This window comes from Oryx dammah, unplaced genomic scaffold (genome assembly GCF_014754425.2).
Source record: "Oryx dammah isolate SB20612 unplaced genomic scaffold, SCBI_Odam_1.1 HiC_scaffold_27, whole genome shotgun sequence".
Lineage (NCBI taxonomy): Eukaryota > Metazoa > Chordata > Mammalia > Artiodactyla > Bovidae > Oryx > Oryx dammah.
Genome location: NW_024070211.1, coordinates 13208276 through 13235511, shown reverse-complemented (window position 1 = coordinate 13235511; position 27236 = coordinate 13208276). Strand labels below are relative to the sequence as shown.

The 27236-nt window shown below is 52.9% G+C and overlaps 1 protein-coding gene across 1 annotated transcript; it reads left to right on the top strand.

Annotated features, from left to right (window-relative positions):
* The first annotated feature begins 15931 nt into the window (after positions 1-15931).
* LAPTM5 (lysosomal protein transmembrane 5) lies at positions 15932-26432 on the top strand. The gene is made up of 7 exons (XM_040228540.1): positions 15932-16051; positions 16908-16984; positions 18627-18761; positions 19463-19585; positions 20726-20821; positions 23694-23786; positions 25033-26432. Exons 1-7 carry the CDS (start codon positions 15961-15963, stop codon positions 25120-25122), a joined length of 705 nt encoding a protein of 234 aa, XP_040084474.1. The 5' UTR covers positions 15932-15960; the 3' UTR covers positions 25123-26432.
* The last annotated feature ends 804 nt before the right edge of the window (positions 26433-27236 follow it).

Sequence of the window (27236 nt, the reverse complement as noted above, 5' to 3'; positions counted from 1 at the left end):
TCCACAAGCTCATTCAGGTGCAAACAGCTCCAGATGTGAAAGTGCTTTGGAAACCCGGAATCTCAGGAGGAACGTGAGCCAGGAGTGTTGTCAGGAAATGGGGTCAGGTCACAGGCACAGCTGTGCTGACTCTCCCTGGGGCCTGGGCCACTGGAAGGGATGGGAAGCGGGAATCTCCCTGTTGTGCGTCCAGAGGGGACAGAGGGGCCTGAGTCCTCTTGGTTTGGCTTGCATATGAGCAGGGTGACTGGCCTGGCCCTGGAAACTTGGGCCAGTTGAGGAGGAACGGGCCCCCGGTACCCCTTTGGAGGCTGGTGCGCACAGCTGGGTGTTGAGTCTTGTCTCTTATAAACTCAGAGTGACTGACTCTGGGCAAGTCATAGCCCCCGGGGGCCAGAGAATCTTCCTCTGTCTAGGTGGCTGAAGGTTGGGGTTCTTTTCGGGCCCTGTCCAGACCCATCCCCCCAGCCCACAGCTCTGAGACACATGCAGCTCACCAGACACAGCTCACCCTCCCTCCCAGGGTGACTCAGGGCCTGTGGTTAACAGTTCTTTTATGAGCCTGGAAGGGCTTCTTTAAAATTAGCCTAAATCCGGCAATGCTGTGGCGGGCTGCTATAAACTGTTCAGACCTGGTTGCATCTGCTTCCTGTTGCAGGCAGAGCTGGCAGGGCTGTGGCCAGAGCCCAATCTTCAGAGCGCTGGTGCCGCTCAGGGTTCAGCACAGTCTCTGGATCCGGACTCTTGTGTGCCAGTCCTGGCCTCATCACTTCCTAGCTGTGCAGCCTTGGGCCACTTACTTAACCTCTATGAATGTCTGTTTCGTCTAAAAAAAAAATGAGCTTGAGAATAATAATATCTCTCTAATGCGGTTGTTGCAAGGATCAAGGATATAAATATCTACGAGGCACATAATGGGAACTATTACCTGACAGGTTCAGTTCAGTTCAGTCGCTCAGTTGTGTCCGACTCTTTGCGACCCCATGAATCGCAGCACGCCAGGCCTCCCTGTCCATCTCCAACTCCCGGAGTTTACTCAGACTCATGTCCATCGAGTCGGTGATGCCATCCAGGCATCTCATCCTCTGTCATCCCCTTCTCCTCCTGCCCCCAATCCCTCCCAGCATTAGAGTCTTTTCCAATGAGTCAACTCTTCGCCTGAGGTGGCCAAAGTACTGGAGCTTCAGCTTTAGCATCATTCCTTCCAAAGAAATCCCAGGGCTGATCTCCTTCAGAATGGACTGGTTGGGTCTCCTTGCAGTCCAAGGGACTCTCAAGAGTCTTCTCCAACACCACAGTTCAAACGCATCAATTCGTAGTTGAAGTTATTATTAGCAGGGCCTCAGACACAGAGCCTGAGGCCGGCACACCCGTAAGTCAAGTGGTCAGATCCCCAGAACACTGGTTTTGGGCGGAGCTCAGAGGTTGCTCCGCCAGGCTCCTGCCAATGTGAGAGTGATTCTGAGAGAAGTGAAAGGCACTTGACTGTGCCCAGACCAAGTCCTTAGGGCCTCTTCAAGCTCTGAGATTGTATCATGTTCTTGGAAACACAGTGTCCTAAGCAGGGATGTTCCCATGGGAAGCAGGCCCTTGGGTCTCTACCCTTGCTCTGTCTCTAACCAGCCATGCAACCTTGGACAGGATGCTTGCTTGGGTCTCAGTTTTTCCTTTACAAGATGATGGATGAGGGGTGTGGACTGGCTCAATCGCTGACGCGTCCAGGGCCAGGCAGCTCCTGTAAGTGAGCGCCCTGGGGCGCGTGGCCCTCGCTGTGACCTGGGAAGACTGTTCTGCATCTGTTCCGGCAGCTGCCCTCCGTTTCCGCCGATTGTTGCTATGTTGGCCCCAGCAGCCGCTCTTGTGACATTTGGAGAAACAGGAAACACGGGCTTTTATGTCACAACTTCTGCTGTCTCCATGTTGGTGACTGATTTGAGGAAAAAAAAGAAATCCCTGGGCAGGCCGAGTCAAATCTACTCGCAGGCTGCAGGGCCCAGAGTCTGCCTCACAAACCCCTGACTTTGTGACTTGAGGTTTCCTTCTGCTCATGCCATCCGAGATCCTCACCTGTACACAGTGATATGACATCAGCCTCTGCCCACAGAGCTGGAGAATGTGTGCGCGGGTGATCAGGAAGCCTTCTTGGAGGAGTGCCACTGGCAGAGGTGTGGTTTGGTTATGGGAAGGGTGGATCTGGGATGGATAGGTGTGCAAAGCTGTGGAGGCTGAGGACTGTGGCTTGTGCTTGGGACCCTACACAGACCAACTGGAGGCTTTAGGTTGGGGAGTAGGAGGTGGGAGGGGGTTGGATTGATAAGCTAGAGGTTGGGCCTTCACGACAGGGCACTATTGACATTTGGGGCTGGTGCATTCTTTGTTGTGGAGAGTGAAGAGTATACTGTCAGATGTTTAGCAGCATCCCCGGGCCTTTATTTACAAGATACTAATAACTCCGCACCAGCTGTGATGACCCAAAATATCTCCAGACACTCTGAATGTATCCTGGCGGTGAAATCACACCGAGCTGAGAACCACCATCTTTCGCATGGGTCATGGGGAGCCATGGGATGTCCTAGAGCAAAAGGCAGGAGAACGGAAGAAAAGTCTGGAAGCTGGCTCGGGCAGTCTTCTCTGGGCTGGGATGCTTGATTGACTCCAGTGGAGGATGGTCCTCCTGCCCTCTCTGTGAGGGGTCTTCCTCCTTCCCAGAAAGGGCAGGGCTTTCTCTGTGGCCTAGCAGTCACGTAGCAGGTGTACTGTCAGGGGCTTGAACATCTGGATAGAAAAGTAGAAGCTGCCCTCCAGATGTATTGATCACCTAGACTGGTGTCATCTGGAGCCATTCGTGGGTGACAGTCCTGCACACGGAGAGCTATTCGTGGACTGGGCCCCTCTAGGGAGGGTTAAATCGGGCTCTTGGCATCCTGAGACAGTGCCACCGTTTATTGAGTCATTGGGGCGTTATTACTGCAGGACCTCCACGTCCAACGGCTGGAGGACCTTCTTCCTCACTTCCCTGGGTTTGTGCAGAGGATTCCCTGGGTCACAAATGATTTCTGACCCAAAGTGGCACCCCTAGAGGAGTCAGAGAACTTTCGTAAATTGGTCTCTTTGGTTCTGGTTTATCTGGCAGCCCAAAGCATGTCTGTCCCAAGTTAATGGCAGGAGATTTTGCCCAGAAATATCTCCCTCTCAAGGTGCCTGGAGTTCCATTAGAAATTCATTGTCTAATAAAAAGCTTCCACCCACGGTGATTGCAGCCCTGTAGCGAGAGGATACACCGAAACAAGCCCAGGAGGAAATGAGGCTGGTGCTGGCCTTGGCTTGTCTCTGGGTTACAGGTTGTGAAAGCTCTGTTTTTGTTTTGTTTTGTTTTTTCTACTTTTCTGTATTCTCAGTATTTGCTACAATAAGCATGTATTACATTTTAAAAATAAATATTTTATTTTAGAACAGTTTTGGATTTATAGGAGAACTGTGAACAGAGTTCCTGTATACCCGCTTTCTGGGCTCCCCGATTGATAGCATCTTACATTAACATGACGCATTTGTCACAATTGATGAGTCAGTACTGATATACTATTATTAGCCGCCAGCCCATACTTTACTCAGATTTCTTCAGCTTTCCCCTAAGATCCTTTTTCTCTTCCAGGACCCCATGTTGTATACAGTTACCACACCTCCTTAGGTTTCCCTTGGCTGTGATCGTTTTCCAGGTTTTCCTCCTTTTTGATGACCTTGACAGTTTTGAGGAATATTAGTCACGCATTTTGTCAGATATTCATCAAATGGGACTTGTCTGGTGGTTTTCTCCTGGTTAGACTTGGATAAACGTGTCTTGGGAAGGAGATCGCGGAGGTAAAGTGCCCTTCTCTGCACCGCATATTGAGGGTATATGCTTGCACATGTCTTACCACTGTTGATGTTGACCTTGATCACCTGGCTGAGGTCCTGTCTGTTGTGTTTCTCCACTGTAAAGAGACTGCTTCTCCACCAGTATTCTGCTTGACTTACAGGTCTGCTGGCAGCAGGCTCCATGTCTGAGGCACTGCTAATAAAGCACTCAATCTCTATTACTTGAAGGACCCTCTTGTCAATGTGGATTTGCTCTCAACAAGTCTTTCTTTTCTGTGCCCAGCCCCAGGCCAGCACACAGGCCTGACTCTTTCACGGCCTCTGTCCTCTAGGGGTTCCAACCTACCAAGGAAAAATTGTGATAATGGTGCTGAAGGATAACAGTGCTGGCTCAGATGGGGGCACAGATGAGCTGCCTTAGCTCAGCCCTGGTGTAGAAGCTATGGGTTTCTCTGGTTGCTCAGTGGTAAAAAAAAATTCTGCCTGCAAGGCAGGAGACACAGGAGACATGAGTTCGATCCCTGAGTCACGCAGGAGACATGGGTTCGATCCCTGAGTCAGGAAAATCCCCCAGAGGAGGAAATGGCAACCCACTCCAGTATTCTTGCCTGGAAAATCCTTTGGATAGAGGAGCCTGGTGGGCTACAGTCCATGGAGTTGGAGTAAGAGTTGGACTTCATTGAGCGCGCACCAGGTGGAGGCTGGGGATTCAGGAAAGGCTTTTGGGAGGAGGCCTGAGTGCTAAGCAAGAGCAGGACTTTGCTTGAGAACGTAGAGGAAAAAAAAGGCATGCTGGCTGAGGGGGCAGCAGGTGAAGCTTTAGAAGTACTGAGAAGCTCATGGAGCTGGGATGGAGGGGGCAAAGTTTATGAGGTGTGGTAGGGGAGGTTGCAGAGTTCAGCAGGGGTAAGACTGAAACAAATCTCCGGCTTCTTTCATGGATCTCTGCTTGCCCTAGTTCTCTCATTTCGCAGAGGAGTGAACAGGCTCCAGAGGGTCCCTGACTTGCTCCAGGTCACACAGGGAGGTGGGGGAGGGGCTTGCTCCGGCTACCAGCACACAGGTGTGTGGGATGAGCCCACGGGTGCACAGATGAACCCCTTACCTGGTCCACGGCCCAGGGGTGGTCCGTCTGTCTGAGAGGCCCTTCTCTCACCCAGCGTTCGTTTCTTCTTCATGGTCCAGCTCATGGGAAGCTTCCTCCTCCAGGAAGCCCTCTTGTTTGTCCTCCTGAGAACTGCAGTGGCTCCTCTCTCTGCTCCACTTTGGGGCCTGAAAAGATTGTGGACTTGTCTCCATCACTCACTGACAATGTGACTGAGCAGGCAGTTGCCTTTGCTGTCTGGGCCTCAGCTTCCTATCTGTTAAATGGGGCCAGTGGTCCCTGTCTCAAGGGTGATGGTTTTGAAATATTGAGCTGATGTGGCCCTACGAGAGACGGGGGCTGGCAGGCAAGAGCCCAGTGTGGGCTGTGGGATGTGACCAGAGGCCACTCCCCTTTCTAGAGCTCATCTGTTTAGAGTCTAAAAATAGGTCCTAACTGTTAGGTCCGTCTGTTAAAACCTCTGCCTTCACGCCCAGTGGCCCCATGTGGGGCAGAAAGAACTTGCTCTGTATGCTGTCTGAATGGTTGGGGAGGCCAGTGGGGGTAGGGTGGGAATCATGGCCCCTCTCCAGAGCCATGGCCAAAGCGCGCTGGTGGGAACTCAGTTGTGCTCCCCATCTCCAGGGTGCACACCCTGCCTTCTAGCTTATAAAATGTCAGAGGCCTTCAAGGGGACCCCTGGACCAACTGGGCCCAGTGTGGGGTGGCAGGCAGGGCCTTCTGGGGAGCAAAGTTAGTTGGGCTCTTCTTGCTACCCCAGGCCTGGTGGGCTGAGTCATGGTGGCCAGTCATCTGTGTGAGGTGGGCCTGGACGGGCCAGACCCCAGACTGAGCCTCGTCCCATCCCCACTTCCTAGTTCTCAAGCCCAAGGAAAGAGAAAGAAAGGGCTTCTGGGAATGGAAGGTGGTGAATGGTGGTTCCATCCATTGAGGGTCACCATGGCTGGAGGGACCCACTGTTGTCAGAGAGCCATACCAGCCCCAGGGAGGGTCCTCCCTGGTATAGGGGCTGGGGCCTCACTCAGACCTGGCCCTATGGCTGGAGGGCAGGGCCTGGGTGGGCCAAGGTTCTCGGTCAGCACCCTAGTCCAGAGCCCCGCCGCACCCCCCGAACCGGAAGGGAGGCTTTTATTTTGAGCCCAGGGCAGTGGCTCAGAACCAGGACTTCTATCTGAGGCCTGCATTGGTCTCCCAGGGGACCCCACACCACTGGGGGCACAGAGCCTTTAATGAGGCAGGAAACTGAGCAGGGAGCTTGCAGAGCGAAGGTGCTGGCTCCCCACCTTCCAGACCTCAGCCCTGCTGCAGGCCCAGTGGGTCCCTCTCCTTCTCCGAGCTTCAGTTTTCTCCCCTGTCAACTGGGGGCCAACAACCATGACCGGCATCGTCAGAGACTCAAAGGGAACCAAGTGGGAGACCCAGCGAGTGCCCCACAAATGGGAGTTACCCCTGGAGCGCCTATTTGACAGAAGAGGAAACTGAGGCTTGCACAGGCCAAGTGACTTTGCAGCCCGGGGTAGATCCAGAACAAGAGCCCAAGAGTCCTGCTCAAGGCCCAGGCTTCACTGCTATTGCTCCAGACCGTGGCGGGGAAAGGGCAGGCTTCTTGGTAGCTATGGAGTTGGATTCAACAGTAGTATCCTGGGAGCATTGTTCTCAGAAACACGGCGGAGCCCATGTGCAAAGATGCAATCTCTATTTCACCTGTAAAAGGAGAGGGAATTGATCTCTCCTAACTGCTCCAGTCATAGTAACACTTACTATCACAGCGGGGGCATTTGCCCTGAAGGTAAATAAGGAATTGATGCTTTGTGGGGATAGTTTGGGGGTGTTCAGAAAGTGGAGGAGGATGGGAACGTGGACTCAGCTTGGAGGCTCATTCTGAGCCCCCAAATGTGGGCCCATAAAGGATGCCCACCCCCCATCATCCAAGAATAGCAGAGACCCCCTGGGATTCACCGGGTCAGAAAGCTCACCTTCAGCACCTCTTCCTTCAGGGGAAGGCCTGCCCTCCTGTCTTCTTTCACAGGGGCAGGTCTGAATGGTCAAAGGGCAGAGGGCAGAGGACAGGCCTTGCTGGGCCATCACACTTGAAGCACAGGCAAGGGACGGGGCTCAGAGGTTGATACACTGGTTTTCCCGGACGTGGGCCCAGAGCGAGCTGCTCCCATGCTGGCACTTTCCACTTTCCACTGCAGGGTAATGAACCATGGGGCGTGCAACCCCAACCATGTTCTCTGCCAGCTCCCGACCTGTGCGTGAGCTGTTCCTTTTTTCCCTGGAGTGTTCTTTCTCCCTTTTCTGCCAACCTCACAGTCACATCCCTGGAGAACCACATGTCCCCTTAGCATCTCCTGCATCCCTCCACCAGCCCAGCCACCCCAAGCGGCAGCTGCCATTTTCTGGGGGCCTCCTGTGTGCCGGGCATGTGCTGAGCCCAAGTTGCAGTTCCCCAAGAGAAGCTTCTTGCAGTTTCCTAAACACACCTCATCCTTTTTTGCTTTTGCTGTTCCCTCTGCCTGGAACACCCTTCCCACTGCCCTTTGGGGGAAATCTTTAATTCTCACCACCTCTTAGAAGCCTTCCTGGAGCCCCGACTCCTAGACTCTGAGTTCTCAGCGTTTCCCCCTATCCCAGGGTGGCTCCCACCTCCACCTGTGGGGGTCCTGGGGGTCCTGTGGTCTGGCCTGGAGGCCTGAAGGCCAGGGTTGGCCCTGCCTGATTCATCTTCATCATCCCCAGGGCCTGACATGGAGTAAGTGAAAGTGAAAGTGAAGTCGCTCAGTCGTGTCCGACTCTTTGCGACCCCATGGACTGTGGCCTACCAGGTTGCTCCAACCATGGGATTCTCCAGGCAAGAATACTGGAGTGGGTTGCCATTTCCTCCTCCAGGAGATCTTCCCAACCTGGGGATCGAACCCGGGTTTCCCGCACTGTAGGCAGACGTTTTACCGTCTGAGCCACCAATAGAGGGAACTGACATGCAGTAGGTGGTTGCCAATCTCAATTGTATTTTACTTTTGCAAACCTTTTATTGATGCACAATTTCTATAAGTGCATGTCTTGACGACCTTTTTCAGGGAGCAACATCCAGGTAACCTCCAGACTGAGAAATAGGACGGGACCAGCCCCCAAGGGCCCCGGGTGGCCCCTGCTCTTCACGCGCGGCCCTCACTGACTTCTTTCAACCCTCGTAGTCCTAGAAGCACCCAGGGATGAGTTTACACATCACGGGCTCTTCTTTTCTCTCAACACTGTGTTTGTGACCTTTTTCTGCATGGTTGTGTGTATCCACTTTGTTTCCCCCTTGCTGTTTACTATTTCACTGCATGAATATATCAGAGTATGTTTGCCTCTTGTAGGGAGGGGGAAGACACTGGGGTTGTTTCCAGCGTGGGGCCCTTACAATGGCCACGGGAACCTGTGACTTGGTGTCCGCCCTAGGCACAGTCACTTGATCTTTCTGAAGATCAAGTCTTTGGTAGCAGACATCTGTCAACCTCATCTGCTCTGCACAGCAAGCCCTGCTAGTGGGTGGGGCCTTCTCTCTGTTTTACAGATGAGGAAACCAGGAAACCGGGCGCAGAGGAGTCGAGGGGCCAGGTGGGGTGAAGGAGGGGCGGTTAATAGGAGGAGGGGGCGTGGATGGGAGGGAGGCTGGTGCAGCTGGGCTCCCAGGGAAGTGAGGGGGCCTGGCTGGGGCAGCTGCTGAGCCGTGGTTCTGGGAAGGCGCCCCGTGATGGTATCTAGGCCGGCTGAGGAGGTGTCTGGGGAGATAGCGCTGGCAGAGGCGGGAGGGGGAATGGCCCCCACCCAGTTGCCCCTGATAAGCTGCGACAGGAAGTGTGGGGTGGGGTTGGGGGAGGGAAGCTTCCTCCTGACACTGATGCATCTGGTTCTTTTCTCCCATCCTCTGGCCAGACAGCCCCAGGGGGTCCCCCCCTCCCACCCCCAGGGAAAACAGGGGGGGTGGGTGAGGTGGAGGGGAGTGAGCTTCAGGGAGGGGCGCTGATGAAGATGATGATGGGAAGGAGAAAGATAACAATAATGACAGCCTAAACATGCAGGAGTCCATGAGTTCCTTGGCCCCCAGAGACGGAGGACCCGGGGTCAGGTTGGAGCAGCCCTGGAAGGCTGGAAGAACTGTGCGCTTGGGACCGGTTTCCCATTGTGCGAGCCGCTTCATCTCTGTTGGCGAGGGCGGAGGACAAGCCCGGGCCTGACTCCTTGTGCAACCTGGGCTGAGGCACCCACAGGCCCCGTTCTCCTCGGTTGGAAGCGGGTCAGCAGTTCTGACCTCACAGACCTGTGAGGAGGAGTCAGCGGAGTTAACAGACAGGAAATGGCCCAGGCACCGGCTGTCACATAGCAGATGCTCACTGAGTGTTAGAGCGCTCTGTCAGTTTTACCCCCGGAAGCTCAGAGGATGGGTCTCTGCCTGCACGCTTGTGAAAGGGTGGGTCCCAAGCCCCCTCAGGAGGTCTGAGAAGCGGGGCCCCCATTCTTGACTGCGAAATGGTGCTTGATCCCCAGAGTCAGGGGATCTGGTGTCGTCACCGCCGTCGCCGTGATCTGCCTCACCACCATCATCATGTCATGCTGCCAAGAGTGCCGTGGACTTCAGCAGCAACAGCATGGCCTGACAGTCTTTGCAGTTAGTTAATTACAGTTCCCAGCAGGCCTGTGGCTCCCTCCATCACCACCAGCCTGCCACCTCCACCGTCGCCTCTGTCATCACTGCCCATAGGATCATAAGCCAGCCACAGGGCAGCCAGTCCCCGCCTCCCAGCTCCCGCACCGTGGTCAAGCCCACCTGACCCCTGTGTCTACTCCACTCAGCTGCGGCATCACCGCCGCTGTGGCCCCGGCCATGTTTAATAGTGCTCCCATACCCCTGCCCTCCTGGCCGCCTCCTCTCCTCCTACAACTGTAGGTTAAGGGAGTTAGAGAAGGCGGGGTTCGGAAAAAGAAGGAGATGGACACTGTACAGAAACAGATCACCTTTAATGAGGCGAGAAGGGGCAGCAGTCAGATTAGCGAGCTGCTTCACTTACCCAAGAAAAGAGTTAACTATATATAGGCATGTATGTGGAAAGCTACTGTCTTAACGGGGCCTGTTCTTCTCCAGGGTTGTTCAGAGTAGTTATCTCTTAAACGGCGATCGGCCAGAGGCTGGAAGATTGGCCAGAGGCTGGGACTGGCTGGGAGCTGGGGGTAATCAACATTAATGTCCATTTTTTTTCTTCCTGCGAGAGAGTTCTTTGTTTTGCATAGAATGTTGAGGAGGACCTGGAGGGGGGTTTTAACTCCAGGCTATTTTGAGCCGTGTACCTTTCCTTCAGCTGCCCTTTTATTTCAGCTCAGGCTGTTGGTTTGCTCCTCAGAACCGCCAGGAAAACAAGTAGAAATTCTCCTGGCCTCCTGGCCACTTCCCCCATCACACGGCTTAGGGAAGTTGTGTGTTTGTTTTTGAGAAAGAAGAGCTGGGGTGGGGATGAAAGTGGGAACTGAAACCAGGGAGAAGGCGAGGGAAGAGGTGAGAAAGAGGAATGGAGAGCGAAGGCGGCGGTGGGCGGCTGAGTGTGGTCAGAACTCACGCGGCCACAGAGCCTGCGCCTGAGTGTGGCGTCCGGAGGACTCAAGCTGATTCTGACTCTGCGGTCTGTCTGCTGTGTGGCCTTGGGCTGGCCGCTGCCGCTGCTGGGGTTCCACGTGCCCATGGGTGACATCCCCTCTCTCAGGGAAGAGTCATTCCTGTCCCCGAGTTTCCCTGGATCTGTCCTGCCACGCTCCAGGTCTCTTCCGGGAATGCTTTTCTCTCCTCTCTGCTGGAAAACTACTTCTCCTTCAAAGCCATGATCAAGCTTTTCCTGTTTGTAAAACCTTCCCGGGGCCTTTCAGACAGCTACGATCAGTCCCTCGTCAGGGACTCTCAGCCTCCTGCATGTCCCATGACGTGGCTCTGAACACTCTGGTCACCCGTTGGGTTCCCCTGGCGACGGTGACACCTGCAGGCCAGGGTCAGTGACTTTTCCAGACAGGGCTGGGAGGTGGTGGGTGCTCAGAGAGTGTTTACTGGATGAACAAACAAGGGAGCAGGTGTATACCTGCCCAACAGTGTGTACTGATGGGGAACTTGCTGTATGCCAGGCTCAGGGCTGGAGTGTCATTTGACCGATAGCAGCCCTGCCAGGCCGGTCCAGTTATTATCCCATTTCCCAGAGGAGGGGACTGAGGATCAGAGAGGTTAGGAGCTTGCTCAAGGGCACAGAGCTGGGGTTGGGGCAGGGTCACTTGAGTCCAGCACCCTGGCTCTTAACTGTAACTGACCAAAGATGCTGTGAGGGAACAACAGGTGGGCAAGTGAATGCCGTGTGCCCGGGCATTGTGGGAGGAGAGACGCCCCATTCCTGTCCTAGGAGGGCATGAATCACGGCCCAGGTGGGCGCTCAGACTCAGGGAGGGGACAGCTCTGCTCTGGTGGGAGGAGGGAGATGAGGGGAAGGGGAGGGCCAGGTGGCCTGGGTAGTCTGGACTCTTGGGGTTTCCTGGCCTCTCCCAGCTTATGCTATAGGTAAGTCAGGTACTTTCTGGAACTACAAACAACTCTTGGTTGGGGACTTGGGTGGAGCAGTGAGGACTTTCTGATGAGTGGGGTACATTCCGGGGTGGGAGATGCTGGGCAGCCTGGGTGTGGCATGCCACAGGTGGCAGGAGTTCAGTCATTCCAGTGAGAATAGGGGTGACTCTCTTCATTGACTGGAGGGGATAAACTGAGATCAGGGAGGAGCCAGGACTTGGCCAGGGTTATCTAGCCGTGAGACAGTGGGAGAGGCCTCTTCTACCCCAGCTGTTGTCCCTTGAGCTGCGGGCGTGTGGTCAGTGACCTGGGGAGGGTGGGTGGATGGTTGGTGAGACCAGGGCTGGGCCCCAAGTCAACCACTCAGCCTGGAGTGGAGCCTGGACTCTGGGAGCCCAGGCAACAGGGTTCATATACCAGCCAGGCCACGTGACTCAGGGCACGTGAATTTTCCTCTCTGAGTCTCCATTCCTCATCTCTAACATGGGAAAGATGTTAGCTTTCTTGCAGGGTTTTGGGAGATGGCGGTGCAAGCCTGTGTGCAGGTCTGAGCACAGAGTAGGTGCTCAGGGAATGTCAGTTCCTCTCCACTTCATCTCCTATAGAACTGAGATGCCTATCTTCCTCCTGGATCAGGGACTGGTGTCTTCCATTGATGGTCAGAGGCCAGCAGAGGGTCTGAGTCAGACTGAGGTTGCTCTGGGGTTGGTTCCTGCCTCTGTGAGCCTCCAGGTTCTTATCTGGCAAATGGGGACAGGGTTATCACTCTCCTACAGGATGGTCGGGTGAGAAGGTGAAACTGGGTAAAGGAGGAGCTTGGTTTTAAGCACAGGTGGCTTTTTACAAAAGTGGAAATGCTTCTAGTGTCTGCTGCTGCTTCTAGCACAAGCTGTGGGAGGTGGAGGAGGCGGCAAAGGGAAGGGGAGGAGGGGCCCTGCTGGCTCTGCTGGGCTCTCACTTGGGAGCGGAGGAGAGCAGACCTCAGGCAGAGCCAGGAGGTGGGGAGATGCTGGGAGGACACTGGACGGGGGAAGAGAATCAGATTCAGCGCCCATTGGCCTGGGGTCCTACAAATGATCAGCTGAAAGGCCTTGGACAAGTTACCGGACCTCTTTGAGCCTCACTCTTCCCATCTGTGAAATGGAGGTGGGAGCATTACGACCAGTCCCTTTGCTGGATTTGGGAGGATCACAGGGATGGTGTGAGTGGTGAACCAGGCATGGAATCAGTCTGTTTAAATGTCTCCCCTCTTCGCTTTCCTTCCTGGGATCCCAGGATATTCAAGAGGGGGTGGTTGAAGAGGGGTAGTTAGGATGCTAGTGGCAGGATTGCTGACGTGGCAGCAGGGCTGTGGGAGAGTGTTAGGGCCAGAATTGAGAATCTCGGGAATGGTTTGTGGGTTGGCACCAGTTTCCAAAGTGGGGCGATACCCAAGGTAACCACTGGGGCCTCAGAATGACAATATTAAAATTTCTAAAATTTTCAGTCATGTTCTTTATTCATTTCTGGGTATGCTGTGTGTAGGTTTTATGATGTTCACTCTAAACCAGGACGGTGGCACATGGGTATAATTTGGAAATCAAGAAACAGAGAATAGTGTGTGCAAAGGGTTTTATTGACATAGGTACATGATCAGAGTATCTGAGCCCTCTGGAGTCAGGAAAAGCAAGGCTCCTAGTTGACTTGGGGATTGGTGTGTGTGGGAAGGCATCAGACAGCCCTGGGACACTGGGACTCCAAGCTCCTCTTTGTCCTCAACTTGCTGTGTGTCCTTGGTCTAGCCACCTAACCTCTCTGAGCTTAGAAAATGAGCAGAGGGAGTTTACAAAAGAAGCGGACAGACTCTTTCTAGCAGCTAGATGTCAAGACTGTCTGATTCTGAGTTTCGTCCTAGACTCAGACAATCCTGGACTCTTGGGACTTCAAAGGGCTTCCTGTATCATGGCTGATAGATACTCATGTGTTTCTAAGCCCGGCTGTGGCGAGTCGTCTGTGCTCTGCTCGCACATCCCAGGGAACCCCAGAGCCTACCATCTTTCAGGGTGCCCTGTTCTGTCCTCAGCCGAGCCGTCATGTGCCTCCCTTTCTCTTTCCCTCATTACAGGGGAAACTGGGGTAAGAGGGGCTGGAACTCCAGTCTTCTGGAGGTGAGGAAGCAGCCTTTCTCTCTCCGAGCTGTTTCCTGTGGGTGTCAGCCACAACCCCCACCACATCTGCCTTCTGCTGTGAGGTGCTTTCCACCCTTCTGGTGAAACAAAGCCTTTTTCACCAAGTAGAGGGGGCCCATGTCAACTCACACCAGCCAAAAGCAGCTTATACTTGCTGAGCACCCACTGCAGGGCTTGAAGCTCAGTGCTTTGCAAATACAATACAATTTATTTCCCATTAGATCCAGTGCTTGCCAGTTTCCAGAAGAGGGAATTCAGAGAGGTAAAGTGACTTGCTCAAGGTCACATAATGACCTGGATTTGTATCCATCTCTGCCTGACTCTGGAACCCAGCTCCTCAACAGTCTTCTTTGCTGTTCCTTTCTGCCCCCCTGAATAGGATGTAATATGGCAGGAAGACAAATTGAAACCTATGTCTGAGCTAAAAAAAAAAACAAAACCCATCACAAGGCAGCCGGGGGGAAACAGATGGTGAGTGTCTAGTTGTTTGTCAGCTGAGCATCAGTTACTAGTGCAGGGCCGCCTAGAAAGCCCGTGCAAACTCAGGCCGTATTAATAGAGGTAGGCCATCCACTGCAAGGGAGGAGGCAGTCTTTTTCACAGTGTGGTCAGATGGCACTGGAGAAGTGTGTGTATGATGGGGAGAAGGCTTGCTGTAAGGACATGAACTCAGTGAAGATTAAGTTTGCTGTGGCTGGAAGCATTCAAGTAGAGGCTGCATGGTACAGGATCCCTGCCTTAGAAGATGGAGGGCAGGGATAAGGTGACCTCTAAGGGCCTTTGAAACTGCAGCTTTGTGGCTGAACCACAGCTCTTGCCAGGACCACAGCATGCTCATGTCCATCAGGTTTGCCCCTTCTCTGTCATTCTTAGCAAGGGTCCCCTGAGGGAATAGGGTTTATCCGCTCATCCATCCATCCATCTGTTCATTCATCAACAGCAGCTAGAGCAGTGAACAAGAGAGACACAGACCCTTCCTCAGTTCAGTTCAGTCGCTCAGTCGTGTCCAACTCTGCGTCCCCACGGACTGCAGCGTGCCAGGCCTCCCTGCCCATCACCAACTCCCAGAGCTTACTCAAACTCATGTCCATCGAGGCGGTGATGCCATCCAACCATCTCATCCTCTGTTATCCCCTTTTCCTCCTGCCTTCAATCTTTCCCAGCATCAGGATCTTTTCCAATGAGTCAGCTCTTCCCATCAGGTGGCCAAAGTATTGGAGTTTCAGCTTCAGCATCAGGCCTTCCAATGAATACTCAGTACTGATCTCCTTTAGGATGGACTGGTTGGATCTCCCTTCTGTCCAGGGGACTCTCAAGAGTCTTCTCCAACACCACAGTTCAAAAGCATCAGTTCTTCGGTGCTCAGCTTTCTTCACAGTCCAACTCTCACATCCATACAAGACCATTGGAAAAACCATAGCTTTGACTAAATGGATTTTTGTTGGCAAAGTAATGTCTCTGCTTTTTAATATGCTCTCTAGACTGGTCATAACTTTTTTCCCAAGGAGCAAGCGTCTTTTATAATCCAGAGAGAATAATAACAACAACAATAATAGCACGGACTGTGCCTACTATTTGTCAGGAACTTTACATGAATCATGCCATCTGGCCCCACTACTGCCGTATGAGACGAATATTAGTATTATCTCCATTTGCATATGAGGGTTGAAAAGCCAGGAGGACTGGGATTCATAGATCAGAGACTCCCAGGTCTGAGTTGATGATCCCAAGAACTTGAATTTCTGTCATGCTCAGATGTTGTGACTAAGATCCCGTGATGTCCAGAGCCTGTCATTATGAAAGAGGGTACACAGCAGGGGCCCAGTCCCTGGCGAGAGCCCTCCGTTTCCCCCACTTCCTCAAGCCCTGACCTTCAGTAGCCATAGTTACCGCTTTGCTAAGAACTGGGTGTGGTTCTGAGTGCTGTCCTGCGATGTTCTCCTTTACTCCCCCCATTAGCCTCCTTAGGTAGCTATCAGGATTATCCTCATTTTACAGATGCGGAAACCGAGGCACAGAGAGGTCAAATAATTTGCCCAAGCTCACACAGCTAGGAAGGAGAAGGAGGGTTAAGAGCTTGAGCTGTCTCTCTGGCTCGGCCACACTGTATCCAGGTTGCCCCACTGCCCGGCATTCCACCTCCTCCAGGACCTCTCCTTACAGGCCCTGACTGCACACTGTCGGGGTGGAAGCGGTTGGTGGTGGGACTGTGCAGACCCCGGCTCACTGACGCTCTGTTCTGCCCCCAGATCATGAGTGTGTTGCTGTTCATTGAGCACTCAGTGGAGGTGGCCCACGGCAAGTCCTCCTGCAAGTTCTCGAAGATGGGCTACCTCAGGATTGGTAGGTCCAGGGGAAGCCAAAGGGTGGGGAGGGTTGGGGGAGGGGCGCCGGCCAGTGGTAGAGCAGCTGGAGTTGAGGCCCTGCCACTCGTCCTTTCTGACGTCCACAAGTGGAGAAATTCCCACGTGTCCGTACGAAGTCTCCAGGTGTGAGAACAAATAGGAGGGTGCTAGGTGGCTCAGACGGTAAAGAATCTGCCCATGGTGCGGGAGACCCGGGTTCGATCCCTGGCTCAGGAAGATCCCCTGGAGAAAGGGAATGGCAACCCACCCCAGTATTCTTGCCTGGAGAATCCCATGGACAGAGGAGACTGGTGGGCTACAGTCCATGGGGTTGCAAAGGGTCGGCCATGACTGAGCGGCTGACCCACTTTGCAAACCTAACCAGCCTTTCTAGGCTGAACTAGTGGCAGCGGCAGCAGGACTCTCCCCTGCTTAGCCCAGACAGGTGCCCATCACTCAGCTCCTCACCATGGGCTCCAGCCCCCTCTCTGGTCTCACCTCTCATCTCTTTCTGCTCCCACCATGCTACCCTCCCCCTGCTGCACCCGCCACACCGAGCTGGGCCCTGTCTCGGGGTCCCTGCCTGGCCTCCTGGCTCACGGGCCATCTCCTTAGAGGCCTTCCCAGGCCCCTGCCCCTCTGCTCCCTTTCTTACACCGTCTTTGTTACCTGAAATGTTCTGTTTGCAACTTGGTAGCCTCTCAAGACTGAGAACCGCAGGAGGGCGGGGCCTGGGCTTTCTTGCTCACTGGCATAGTGCCCACACCAGAGGTTCCCAGAGTGTGGCCCTTGGAACCTGGAATGCCTCCCTAGGGGGCACTTCTGGGCCCCTCACCTCTCTCTTTGCCTTTCAGCCGAACTGGTCTCCAGCTTCCTGCTTATCACCATGCTCTTCATCATCAGCTTGAGCCTGCTGGTTGGCGTGGTCAAGGTGAGGGCCTGGTTGGGGAGGGGCAGGGGAGTTGGGACCTGGGGGGTGGGCATGGAACCTTCGCTGCCCTCCTGCCCTCTCCTATTCACACCAGCTACGTCGGCAGCCCTGGATGCTGAGAGATGGGAGGCAGGTATTTGGCGGAGATCCAACTTGCACCCTGAGATCTTCAAACTTAGCTTTTGGAAACCTCCTGCCTTTTTCCACACCAGACCCCTCAGGCTGGAGGCCCCGGTTTCCTATGAAAATCTGTCCTCCACAGCCAGGGGTGTGCTCAGCCAGCTGTGGCGGCCACTCATCACTGACACTTCGGCTGAACTAGCTGCCAAACCACATCCTTTTGAATTGCAGATGGTGGCAGGGAATTTGGTAGAGAGAAAAGGAAGGGGCATTTTGAGGCCTAGGTAGAGGGGAGGAAAGCAGTGGATTCTGTAATCAGTGAGAGGAGCCCAAGCAGAGGGGAGGGTGCAGCTGCGTCTAGCTCAGTGCCACCTAGCTAGCGGATGAGAGAGAAGGGCTGCGACTCAGCCTCCTGTGAAGAGGAAACTGTCTGTCCCTTGGCACCCCTGGGAGTGGGCAGGAAGCCAGGGCCCAGGTCACACAGTCATGGGAGTGGGCCCCGGAAAGAGAATCCTTCCTGGGCAGACAGTGGGCTGGGCATCCCAGGGCCAGCAGGGTGGGGTGGTGATTTGGTGCTGGTTTGGAACGTCTCTACATTGCTCCAAACACTACTGTTCACTCCCTAGCTAAGATCGCTCTCTCAGGAGCCCTGCACCCCAGGGAGGACTTTTGCCTTGGTTCCTGGTGGTTCCTGGGGGGTCGTGCAGAGACACAAATTGTCCAGCTAAGAAAATGGATCCGATCGTCCCTGAAGCCTCTGAGCTTTGGCCTGGGCTGATTCGGCTGCCTCCTGAGCAATTTTGGATAACCACATGAGAAACCACGAAACCACCTTTTCTCTGATTTTGTCCCTAGCTGTGGGTTCCTATGAATTAATACTCGTCACAGTGGTCACTTGCTTTCAGTTGAAGGAGAGGGATGTCAGCCTCAACCTCCCAGGCCCTCTCACTGTGACTGAACATCCTGGGAGGCACGCTACCCAGAGGTCAGATCCATTGTTAAAACAGCACAAGCTTTCTTTTTCCCACCTTCAGGCCTTAGCTCCTGCCAGCCCTGCTGCCTCCAATGCCCACCGCTTCCCTCCCTGCTTCTCTCCAGCTCTAGTCCCAGTGACTCCACTTCTAGGAAGTCTTCTCAGATTCCTTTTCATCTGTCAAATGGACACAAAGTCTTTCCTTCTTGGGTTCTTAAGAGCGAGTTGAGGCAGACCTGGGTCCTAGAGCCCCAAGCACTTATCTCTGTAGATGAGGACTGTTCCTGGTGTTCCTGCTGTCTCCCAGGACACCGAGACTGCTTACCCTCAGGGCCTGGGTCTTGCCTTCTCCCCATGTCTAGACCCTCGCTCAGAGGAAGGCGTGTGGATCCCCATGGGGTGACCTCAGCCGAGTTGCACAGATGATTTAAGAGAGCATCAGGTTGTCAGGGAGGGTAGGGAGCTTCAGGCCATGGGGTGCCGGAGACCCTCAGGCTGCACAAGACAGCTTGTGCAAGGGACCCCAACCATGCTGGGCTTGCCTTTCAGAACCGGGAGAAGTACCTGCTGCCCTTCCTGTCCCTGCAAATCATGGACTTCCTCCTGTGCCTGCTCACCCTGCTGGGCTCTTACATCGAACTGCCTGCCTACCTCAAGTTCGCCTCCCGGAGCAGCAGGCGGGTGGTGAGTATGTCCTGTGTCCCTGTCCCGTGCCTCCCAACCTCTAGCAGGGGAGACAGAGGAGCTCAGGCTGGTGAGGGTGGCAGCCCGCAAGGCCCATTTCTAGTTGGTGAGGTTGAGCAAGTCCCTGAGCCCCTTCAAATCACCCTGCATTTCTTCCTGTAAAATGTGTCTGAGATCATGTCTCAGCCATACGTCTAAGTATTAATTGGGGAATGCGTGCACAGGGCGCGCAGCATGTGGTAAGCATGGAACAAAGGTGAATTTACACCATAGGAAAGGGGACACCCCATTTCTGCCCCGAGCTCCTGCTTTGTCCCTCAACCACATTGAAGAAAGAAAGGGAAAGATGGTGAGCATCTTTGGTGGGAATGCCCATGACACCTGGTGCCAATCACTGACTCAGCTTTGCAAAGTTGCTTTCACACTTCTCCTGACTGTGGCCTTTGAAGAGACTGACAAGCTATACTGCAGATGACCCTGGGCTGGGAGTCAGGACACCCTGGTTCTTGTGCTGGGTCTGCACCAGCCCATGGTGGCAATGTCTGAGGAATGAGCTTCCGTTTCTTTCTGAGCACCATGGACCAGAGAGTTGTTGATGTTTCTGGCTGGCAGTCTCTCAAACTGAGGGTCCACTGTGTGCTCCACGGTACCCAGGCTTTTGGGTTGGGGCTGACTTGCTGGTCTGTCTTCTTCCCCCAAAGAACCCCTCCAAGGTCCCACTGATGACCCTGCAGCTGCTGGACTTCTGCCTGAGCATCCTGACCCTCTGCAGCTCCTACATGGAGGTGCCCACCTATCTCAACTTCAAGTCCATGAACCACATGGTGAGTCTGAGCTGAGGGCTTGCTGCTGTCACTGATGGTGTGGCCTTGAGCAAGTTGCTTCCCCTCTCTGTGCCTCAGTGCTTAGGCTGGGTTCTCTAAAAGTGGAGCTGGGTGGGGAGATTCTTGTGCGAGTGATTTCCTGAAGGAGAATTCTCAGGAAGAAATCTGAAAGGAGACAGGGAAGCAGGTTAGACAAAAGGAAGAAGTCAGGCAGACATGTGGCTTTAGGAGTAACCCCACGGGATCCCAGAGGGCGCCCAGCAGTGTGAACTGCAGTGCAGAGATGGTGAGAGCTTCTCATTGCTCTCTAACAAATGATCCGCAAACCTAGTGACTTAAAACAATAAGCAATTGATATCTGAATAGTTTCTGAGGATCAGGAATTTGGGAGTGGCTTAGCTGGGTTGTTCAGATTCAGGGTCTCTCTTGAGGTTGCCTCGAGGGCATGTGACTGTGGCCGCCGAGGGCTTTTCTAAATCTGGAGGATGCCTTCCCAGGCTGGCTTACTAGCATGGCTGTGGGGCTCTTTGCCTCGGTTTCCAACTATGTGAGCCTTTGAGAAGGCTGCTTGAGCATCCTCATGTCATGGTGGCCAGCTTTCCCCCAGTGAGTAGCCAAGTGAGAGCAAGGAGGAAACAGCCATGTGGTCTCCGAGGTCACACTTATCTCTGGCACATCCTATTGTCTGTGAGAAGTGAGTCTCTAAGTCTAGCTCACACTCGAGGGCGGAGTGTCAAAGGATGTGTGCACATATTTGCATATTTGCACAATTTGCATATTGTCCCCCCAGAGCAGGACCTTCCATCAACCAGTCCTGCTGTAAGCTGCCCCTAGGGGAGGGGACATGTCCCCCAGGTGTTTCAGGATTAGGTGGATCTGTCAGCCAAGACTGCCCTCTGGAGAAGGACGTGATGGGGACAACTGGGGGTACCAGCCAGATAAGGGTCATCTGGGTGGGCATCAGCTGCATTTGCCTCTCTGGGTTTGCTCCCCTGCCAGACAGGGCTGGCACCGGCCTCCCCGGGCCCTTGCAAGGGTCATCTGAGATAATGTGTTCCTATGTGTGTGGAGAGCTGGCTTTTATTCCTGTTAGAGTTCCTTAGGGCAGAGGCACTGAGATGGCCCCCAAATCTGTTACAGAATTACCTCCCCAGCCAGGACGGTATGACTCACAACCAGTTCATCAAGGTGATGGTCATCTTCTCCATTGCCTTCATCACTGTCCTCATCCTGAAGGTGAGTGGTCCCTGCCCCGCGGCTCAGGAAGGGGTGATGGGGTTGTGCTGCTCCAGGGCCTCCCATGCCAGGCTGTTAGTAGGCAGGGAAGCGTGTCTGCCATGTCTGCTTTCCCTGCTATGGGCTCCAAACTCCAGTGCTCCCCACACCAGCTCCTCTGACCCCACATGGGATCCTCAGGGACCCCCAGTTTAGAGCAAGTGGATCTGTGAAGACCCAGCTGTGTTTGTCAGGGACTTAGTGTGTCACTCAGAGAAACGCTGATCTAGGGGAAAGAGGAGCTATTCTGTCTGGAATTAGATTCAGAAAGACCTGGATTTGAATCCCAGCTTTCCCATCTGTAGCTATATGGTTGGTTTTCAAGTCAGTTCTCTCTGGGTCTTGGATCTCACCTGCGAAAGGTGCATCCTGTGTCTTGCATTGCCCACGTCAACAGTTTTATGTGATTCAGGCACCAAAATGTAGACAGGTCCTGAGGTCATATTATTAGAGGTTTGGTGATGAGAAAGACTTTTAATTTCATGACTGCAGCCATGAAATTAAAAGATGCTTACTCCTTGGAAGAAAAGTTATGACCATCCTAGATAGCATATTCAAAAGCAGAGACATTACTTTGCCGACCAAGGTCCGTCTAGTCAAGGCTATGGTTTTCCTGTGGTCATGTATGGATGTGAGAGTTGGACTGTGAAGAAGGCTGAGCACTGAAGAATTGATGCTTTTGAACTGTGGTGTTGGAGAAGACTCTTGAGAGTCCCTTGAACTGCAAGGAGATCCAACCAGTCCATTCTGAAGGAGATCAACCCTGGGATTTCTTTGGAAGGAGTGATGCTAAAGCTGAAACTAAAGCAGTACTTTGGCCACCTCATGAGAAGAGTTGACTCATTGGAAAAGACTCTGATGCAGGAAGGGATTGGGGGCAGGAGGAGAAGGGGACAACAGAGGATGAGATGGCTGGATGGCATCACCAACTCAATGGACGCGAGTCTAGTGAACTCCGGGAGTTGGTGATGGACAGGGAGGCCTGGCGTGTTGCGATTCACAGGGTCACAAAGAGTCGGACACGACTGAGCGACTGAACTGAACTGATGAGAAAGAGGAAGGAGATTGGTTTTATTTTTCTCAGGAGCAGTCAGGCCCGGAGGACAGAGTTCCATTTCAGGTCCCAGTTCTTAGAGATATGGTGACAGACAGGAGTGTGTTAATTGTACCAGTCTCTAAAAACATATTGATTGATACATCCTTCTCTGGTCAATGATGGGGTACCCTGGTGGCTCAATGGTAAAGAACCTGCCTGCAATGGTCAGTAACATTTGAGTAACGAAAGATATGTTAATACGTCTCCGGTCAATAATGTGTTAATAGCAGCACAACAGGAAGGTGAAGGGGCAAGAAAACTCTGCCGTCTTAGGGAGTCAGTGAAACCAGGGCAGTTCAGCTTGAGAAAGAAATGACTCAAGGGGGATGTGATCACTGTCTCCAAGTACCCGAAGGACTCTCATGGGGATTCTAGAGGCCACAGTGGGGACCTGTGGCCGGAAGCCACAGGAAGGCTGATGTCGATTCAAGAGAAGGAAGGGCTTTTAAAAGCGTTCTTTTCTGATTGTGAAAGTAACATATGATTGCTGTAGAAATTTAGAAACTACTGATGAGCAGAGAGAAGATGATCAGCCCATCACCTACCGCCTCTCAGAGAGTAGCACCTTGGATATCTGGGTGCATTTCTGCACCACCCCCCCTTTTTTTTATGGGTGGTGTTACCAGACATCACTGCCTCCTTTCATCTGAGGCTCTGAGCAGTCTCTGCTCTCACTTAATGCCAAACTGGAAACAGCTTCACTCCTTTTAACCCTTCCTCAAATGACTGAGCTATCACAAGTGCATTAGTCACGCTCCGTGAGAATATTTCTGAAGGCTGGCGGGGACCCAAGTAGGGGTTCACATCATACACGCTGTTAGAGAAAAACTGCCCAAACACAACTCCATCCCCTCAGCCCTCTCCTATTATTTTCATCCAGTGGGAGTGGGGGTCTGTTCTCTGTTAATGTGGAGACGTATTAACACATCTTAGGTCTGCCCAACTCTGCCTCAGTGACCACCCTCCACCTGCTTGCTCTGCCCTGACCCTTCATACTTCATTCTTTCATGGCTCATTTTATTTATTTCTTCTCCCTCTAAGTCTCCACCATGGGACTCCATGAGGCAGGGGACATCCCAGACACCAGGACCCGTTCTTCTTCCTTAGAAGGCAGTTTAGGGGCAGAGAGAGCCTTACTGGCTCTTGTTCCTTGAATGCACCCTGGGGACTTCACTCTCCACCCTGGAAAACGTCTCCCCGATTCTTACATCAATTGCTAAGAGAAAACTATTGCTCATGTCATCTGACAGATATATACATCTGTACATATAATTTTTATGCGTCGATAAACATAAAACACTACTGTGTACAGTTTGGTAATTTGCTTTTAAAAAAAATCAACATATCATAAGTGATTTTGTAGAAAACTTTTCTGGCTGTTAGCTCTGTCTCAAGAAGGGTGGTGCCACCTTAGGAGGTGGTGAGTTTCCTGTCCCCGGGGTGAAGAATCAGGATCGGCAGAAGTGTTGCCAGAGTGGCTGGAGGGTAGCCCAGAAGCCTCCAGAAACCTCCTCCCTGTGCTGAGTCTGTGGGGCAGTGAAGAGGGAAGCACCTTGGATAGCTGAGACTGGCAGGTGAGGCCCCCTCCAGCCAGAAGAGGCATTTGAGCAGCAGCAGTTGAATGTGGCTTTGGGGGTGAAGTGGGCTCCTCAGGAAGCACCTAGCATCAGTCCCAGGCCTGCTGGGGTGGTGAGAAGGGGATCACGAAGCATAGCCTGACCTGGGCCTTTGTTCCAGGTCTATATGTTCAAGTGTGTGTGGAGATGCTACAGACTGATGAAGTGCACGAACTCGGCTGAGGAGAGGAGTGGCTCCAAGATGCTACAAAAGGTGAGCCTGCTGGGCAGCCAGGCCCCAGGTCTGCCACCCCCTGTATCTCTGAGGGCAGGTCTCTCTGCCTTGCTCGGTCTCAGTCTCTCCGCTGGTAAGGTGACAGCTGGACCAGAAGAAGTGTGAAGATCCCTTTCCACTCGGATTGTCTAGGATTCAATTCATTCATTCACGCACTAAACATTTTCTGCCTCTTACTCTTTCTTGGCCTCACATCCAACTCTTGGGATGTAGAGAAAATTAAGATGCCCCCCTGTCCTGGAGGAGAGCATAGTCCAGAGTGAACCTAGACATGGAGATTCAATGATAACTTGCAGAGAAGCACAGGGGCAATGGGAGCACAGAGGAGGCACCTAACCTCATCTGGGGTTTCAGGGAAGGCTTCCTGGAGGAGGTGGCATCTGACCAAATCTTAGACTGTCAGTTGGTACAGCTTAGCTGAGAAATGGGAAGGGATCTTCCAGGAAGAAGGGTGAAGTGCACTAAGAAGCAGCTGATTGGAGAAATGATGCAAAATTGCAGCTGGTTTAAGTTATTGGAGGTTCACTTTCCTCATCTGTAAAATGGGGATTGTATTGGTTAAGACTTTTTTGGAGTTGCTTGTGTCAGAAACCCAACTCAATCTTACTTATGTTAAAAAAAATAGGGAATTTATTAGCTTATAGAACTTGAAAGTCCAATGTAGGTCTGGTTCAGGTACAGCTGAGGCCTGATGTCCGGTGATGATTTCATTTTTAGACATCCCTATCTGCATGGTGACAAAATAGCTGCCAATAGCCCTAGACTGACATCCCACCCTCTAAGTAACCCCAACAAAAAAGAAAGACATTCCAGGAGCATGTCTGGTTGGGCCAGCCTGGGTTACAAGCCTATCCCCAAACCAATGATGGATTGCCAGGGAGGATGAAATTCTACTTTGAGTCCACTGCAGGTCTCATATCCACTCCCTTAGGTCAGAAGGATGATCAGTTCTGAAAGCACATGGACTGAGAATGTTTTCCCAGGGAAAACGGTGGACTGTTCTCAGAACAAGGGGGCTAGATGCTGAACAGGCATAAACAAGTCCATCTGCACCTGTCTTGTTCGTGTAATGCCTAGCACACAGTTAGTACTCAAAGCATGCTAGTCATCCTCATCATCATTTTCATCACCTTGTCAGAGGTGGGGGTTGGAGCCCCTTGACCCCGGGGTGGGATCGTGGTCCCGACTGGTCAATTCTCAGGCCTCGTCTCTCTGTCTCTCCCAGGTGGTCCTGCCATCTTATGAGGAAGCCGTGTCTCTGCCATACAAGGTTCCGGAGGGGGGCCCAGCACCACCCCCGTACTCAGAGGTGTGAGGCTCGCCATGCCCCAGCCCTGGTGCTGGGAGGGGCGGAGCTGCCTCGCAATCCGCTTCTTTGCTTTGGTGGCCCCCGTGGCCTGGGTGAACCACCTGGCTGACTTCAGGACTGTCCGCTTGTGTCCCCCTTGCTGGCCTGCTTTTCCTGCGGGGCCTGGGAGATGCTCACAATGGGTCAACCCTTTTAGGCTGGATGATTCCTTGGGTCTCGAAAATTCAGTCCAACAGCCCTTGGCTTCTTTCGATCAGCTCTGACATTGGTCTACATGACTGCTCTTTCTAAAGTCAGTGAGTTTGGTTATGTAACTCTCAACTTGACCAGTTTTACTAAGGGGCTGACGAGTCAAAAACACACTTGTCAGCTCAGTAAAAGTAATGTGGTCAAACAACAAAGTCCACTGCACTGATTTGTAAATAGTTGTCAATTCACAGAGCGGTTTAGTCAAGTAATCATCAGTTGGTCCTCCCCACCAAATACATATGTCCAATTTCTTCCTATAGTTGCTTAAACAATGATTAAGTCAGCCAACCCTCAGTTAATTTAGTGATGACACTCAATAATAAACCTCAAATTAGCCCCCAAACCATTCAGTTCAATCTAGTCCAATAACCCAACTGCTTGGTGTGGTTAATTCCGTCCTTGTGAGTCCTGAATAATTGTTCATTCAAATGAAAATGCAGTCAGGCATTTGCCAAAACAGGAAGTAGCAGTTGTTTTAATCATCAAACAGCCCCTACAGACACACAATAGGTTTGCTAAAGAGTTGTCATCCTCAACAACCAGTCACTCACGGCCAGTGTGGTCACATAGCCATAGGCCCTGGGAAACGGGTGTCCTCAGCCGCGGTCGGAATGCACTATCAGCCCATCTAGGAACAGGCCCATCCTGCAGCCTGTCCACCACCAGTTAGCTGTAGGCCACCCAGCTCTGCCTGACACTTGGGTCAAGCAGAAATTCAGCCCTGAAATCAGGCAAATGCATTTGTTGGACTAAATCCATAGGTTAGTTCAGTCAAAACAGGCAAACCCTTTGTGGGCACAGACCCAGCCCTGGGGGCTTATGTTGGTGGGGCCGTAGGGAAGGCTTTGGTACCTGTACCACCTCTTCTGTCTGCCCCTGGGGGCCAGGATTTCTGAGGGCACAGATCCGAAGGTGGAGAGAAGGCCACAGAAGCAGGTTCTCTGGGGTCTGTAAGGGGGGTACAGAGGGAGAGGGCTGTGCAAGGGGCTCCCCACCAACACCTCTTGTGCCACTGCTTTGTGTGACAGGGAAGAAGTTTTAATAAAGCAGCAACACGCTTCTCTTTGGCTCATGTGGTTCCTAAAATATGGTGTGTGGCCAGGGGTGGAAAGTCAGCCTTCATCACTCCAACACACACACACACACACACACACGCACACACGCACACACACACGTGCACACACACGCACGCACACACATGCACACACACACACGCACACACACGCGCGCACACACGCACACACACACGTGCACACACACGCACACGCACACACATGCACACACATACGTATGCACACGCACACACGCACACACACGCGCACACACGCGCACACACACGCACACACACGTGCACACACGCACACGCACACACATGCACACACACGTATGCACACACACACACACGTGCACACACACGCACACACATGCACACACACACGTATGCACACGCACACACATGCACACGCACACACATGCACACACACACGTATGCACACGCACACACACGCACACGCACACACATGCGCACACACACGTATGCACACGCACACACACGCATGCACACAAACTGCTCTTTCAGTCCAGAAACTCACAGGGCCAATGTCCAGGTAGGGAGTGTCATGACCTGGCACTGTTTCTGATTACAAGTCACGGACCCTGTAAACATCCTCAGGTTTCCCAGACACGGTATGAACTGCACTCACCTGGACAGCACCCGCCTGGAGCCAGGTCCCATGCTGGGCACTGGGGTGACCACAGTGGATCTGAGTAGCCTCCAGTTACCCTTCAGTCTGGGTAAGAGGAGGCAGAAGCATAAATGATTGTAAATAGTCTGTAATGATTATAAAACCATCATGGGGAAAGTCTGAGGG

Bases quoted from the DNA above. Each gene is read 5' to 3' on its own strand.
- LAPTM5 (XM_040228540.1), top strand. From the start codon at position 15,961: ATGAGTGTGTTGCTGTTCATTGAGCACTCAGTGGAGGTGGCCCACGGC. The intron at 16,052-16,907 runs GTAGGTCCAGGG...TTTGCCTTTCAG, and splicing joins GATGGGCTACCTCAGGATTG to CCGAACTGGTCTCCAGCTTC. The intron at 18,762-19,462 runs GTGAGTATGTCC...CTTCCCCCAAAG, and splicing joins CCCGGAGCAGCAGGCGGGTG to AACCCCTCCAAGGTCCCACT.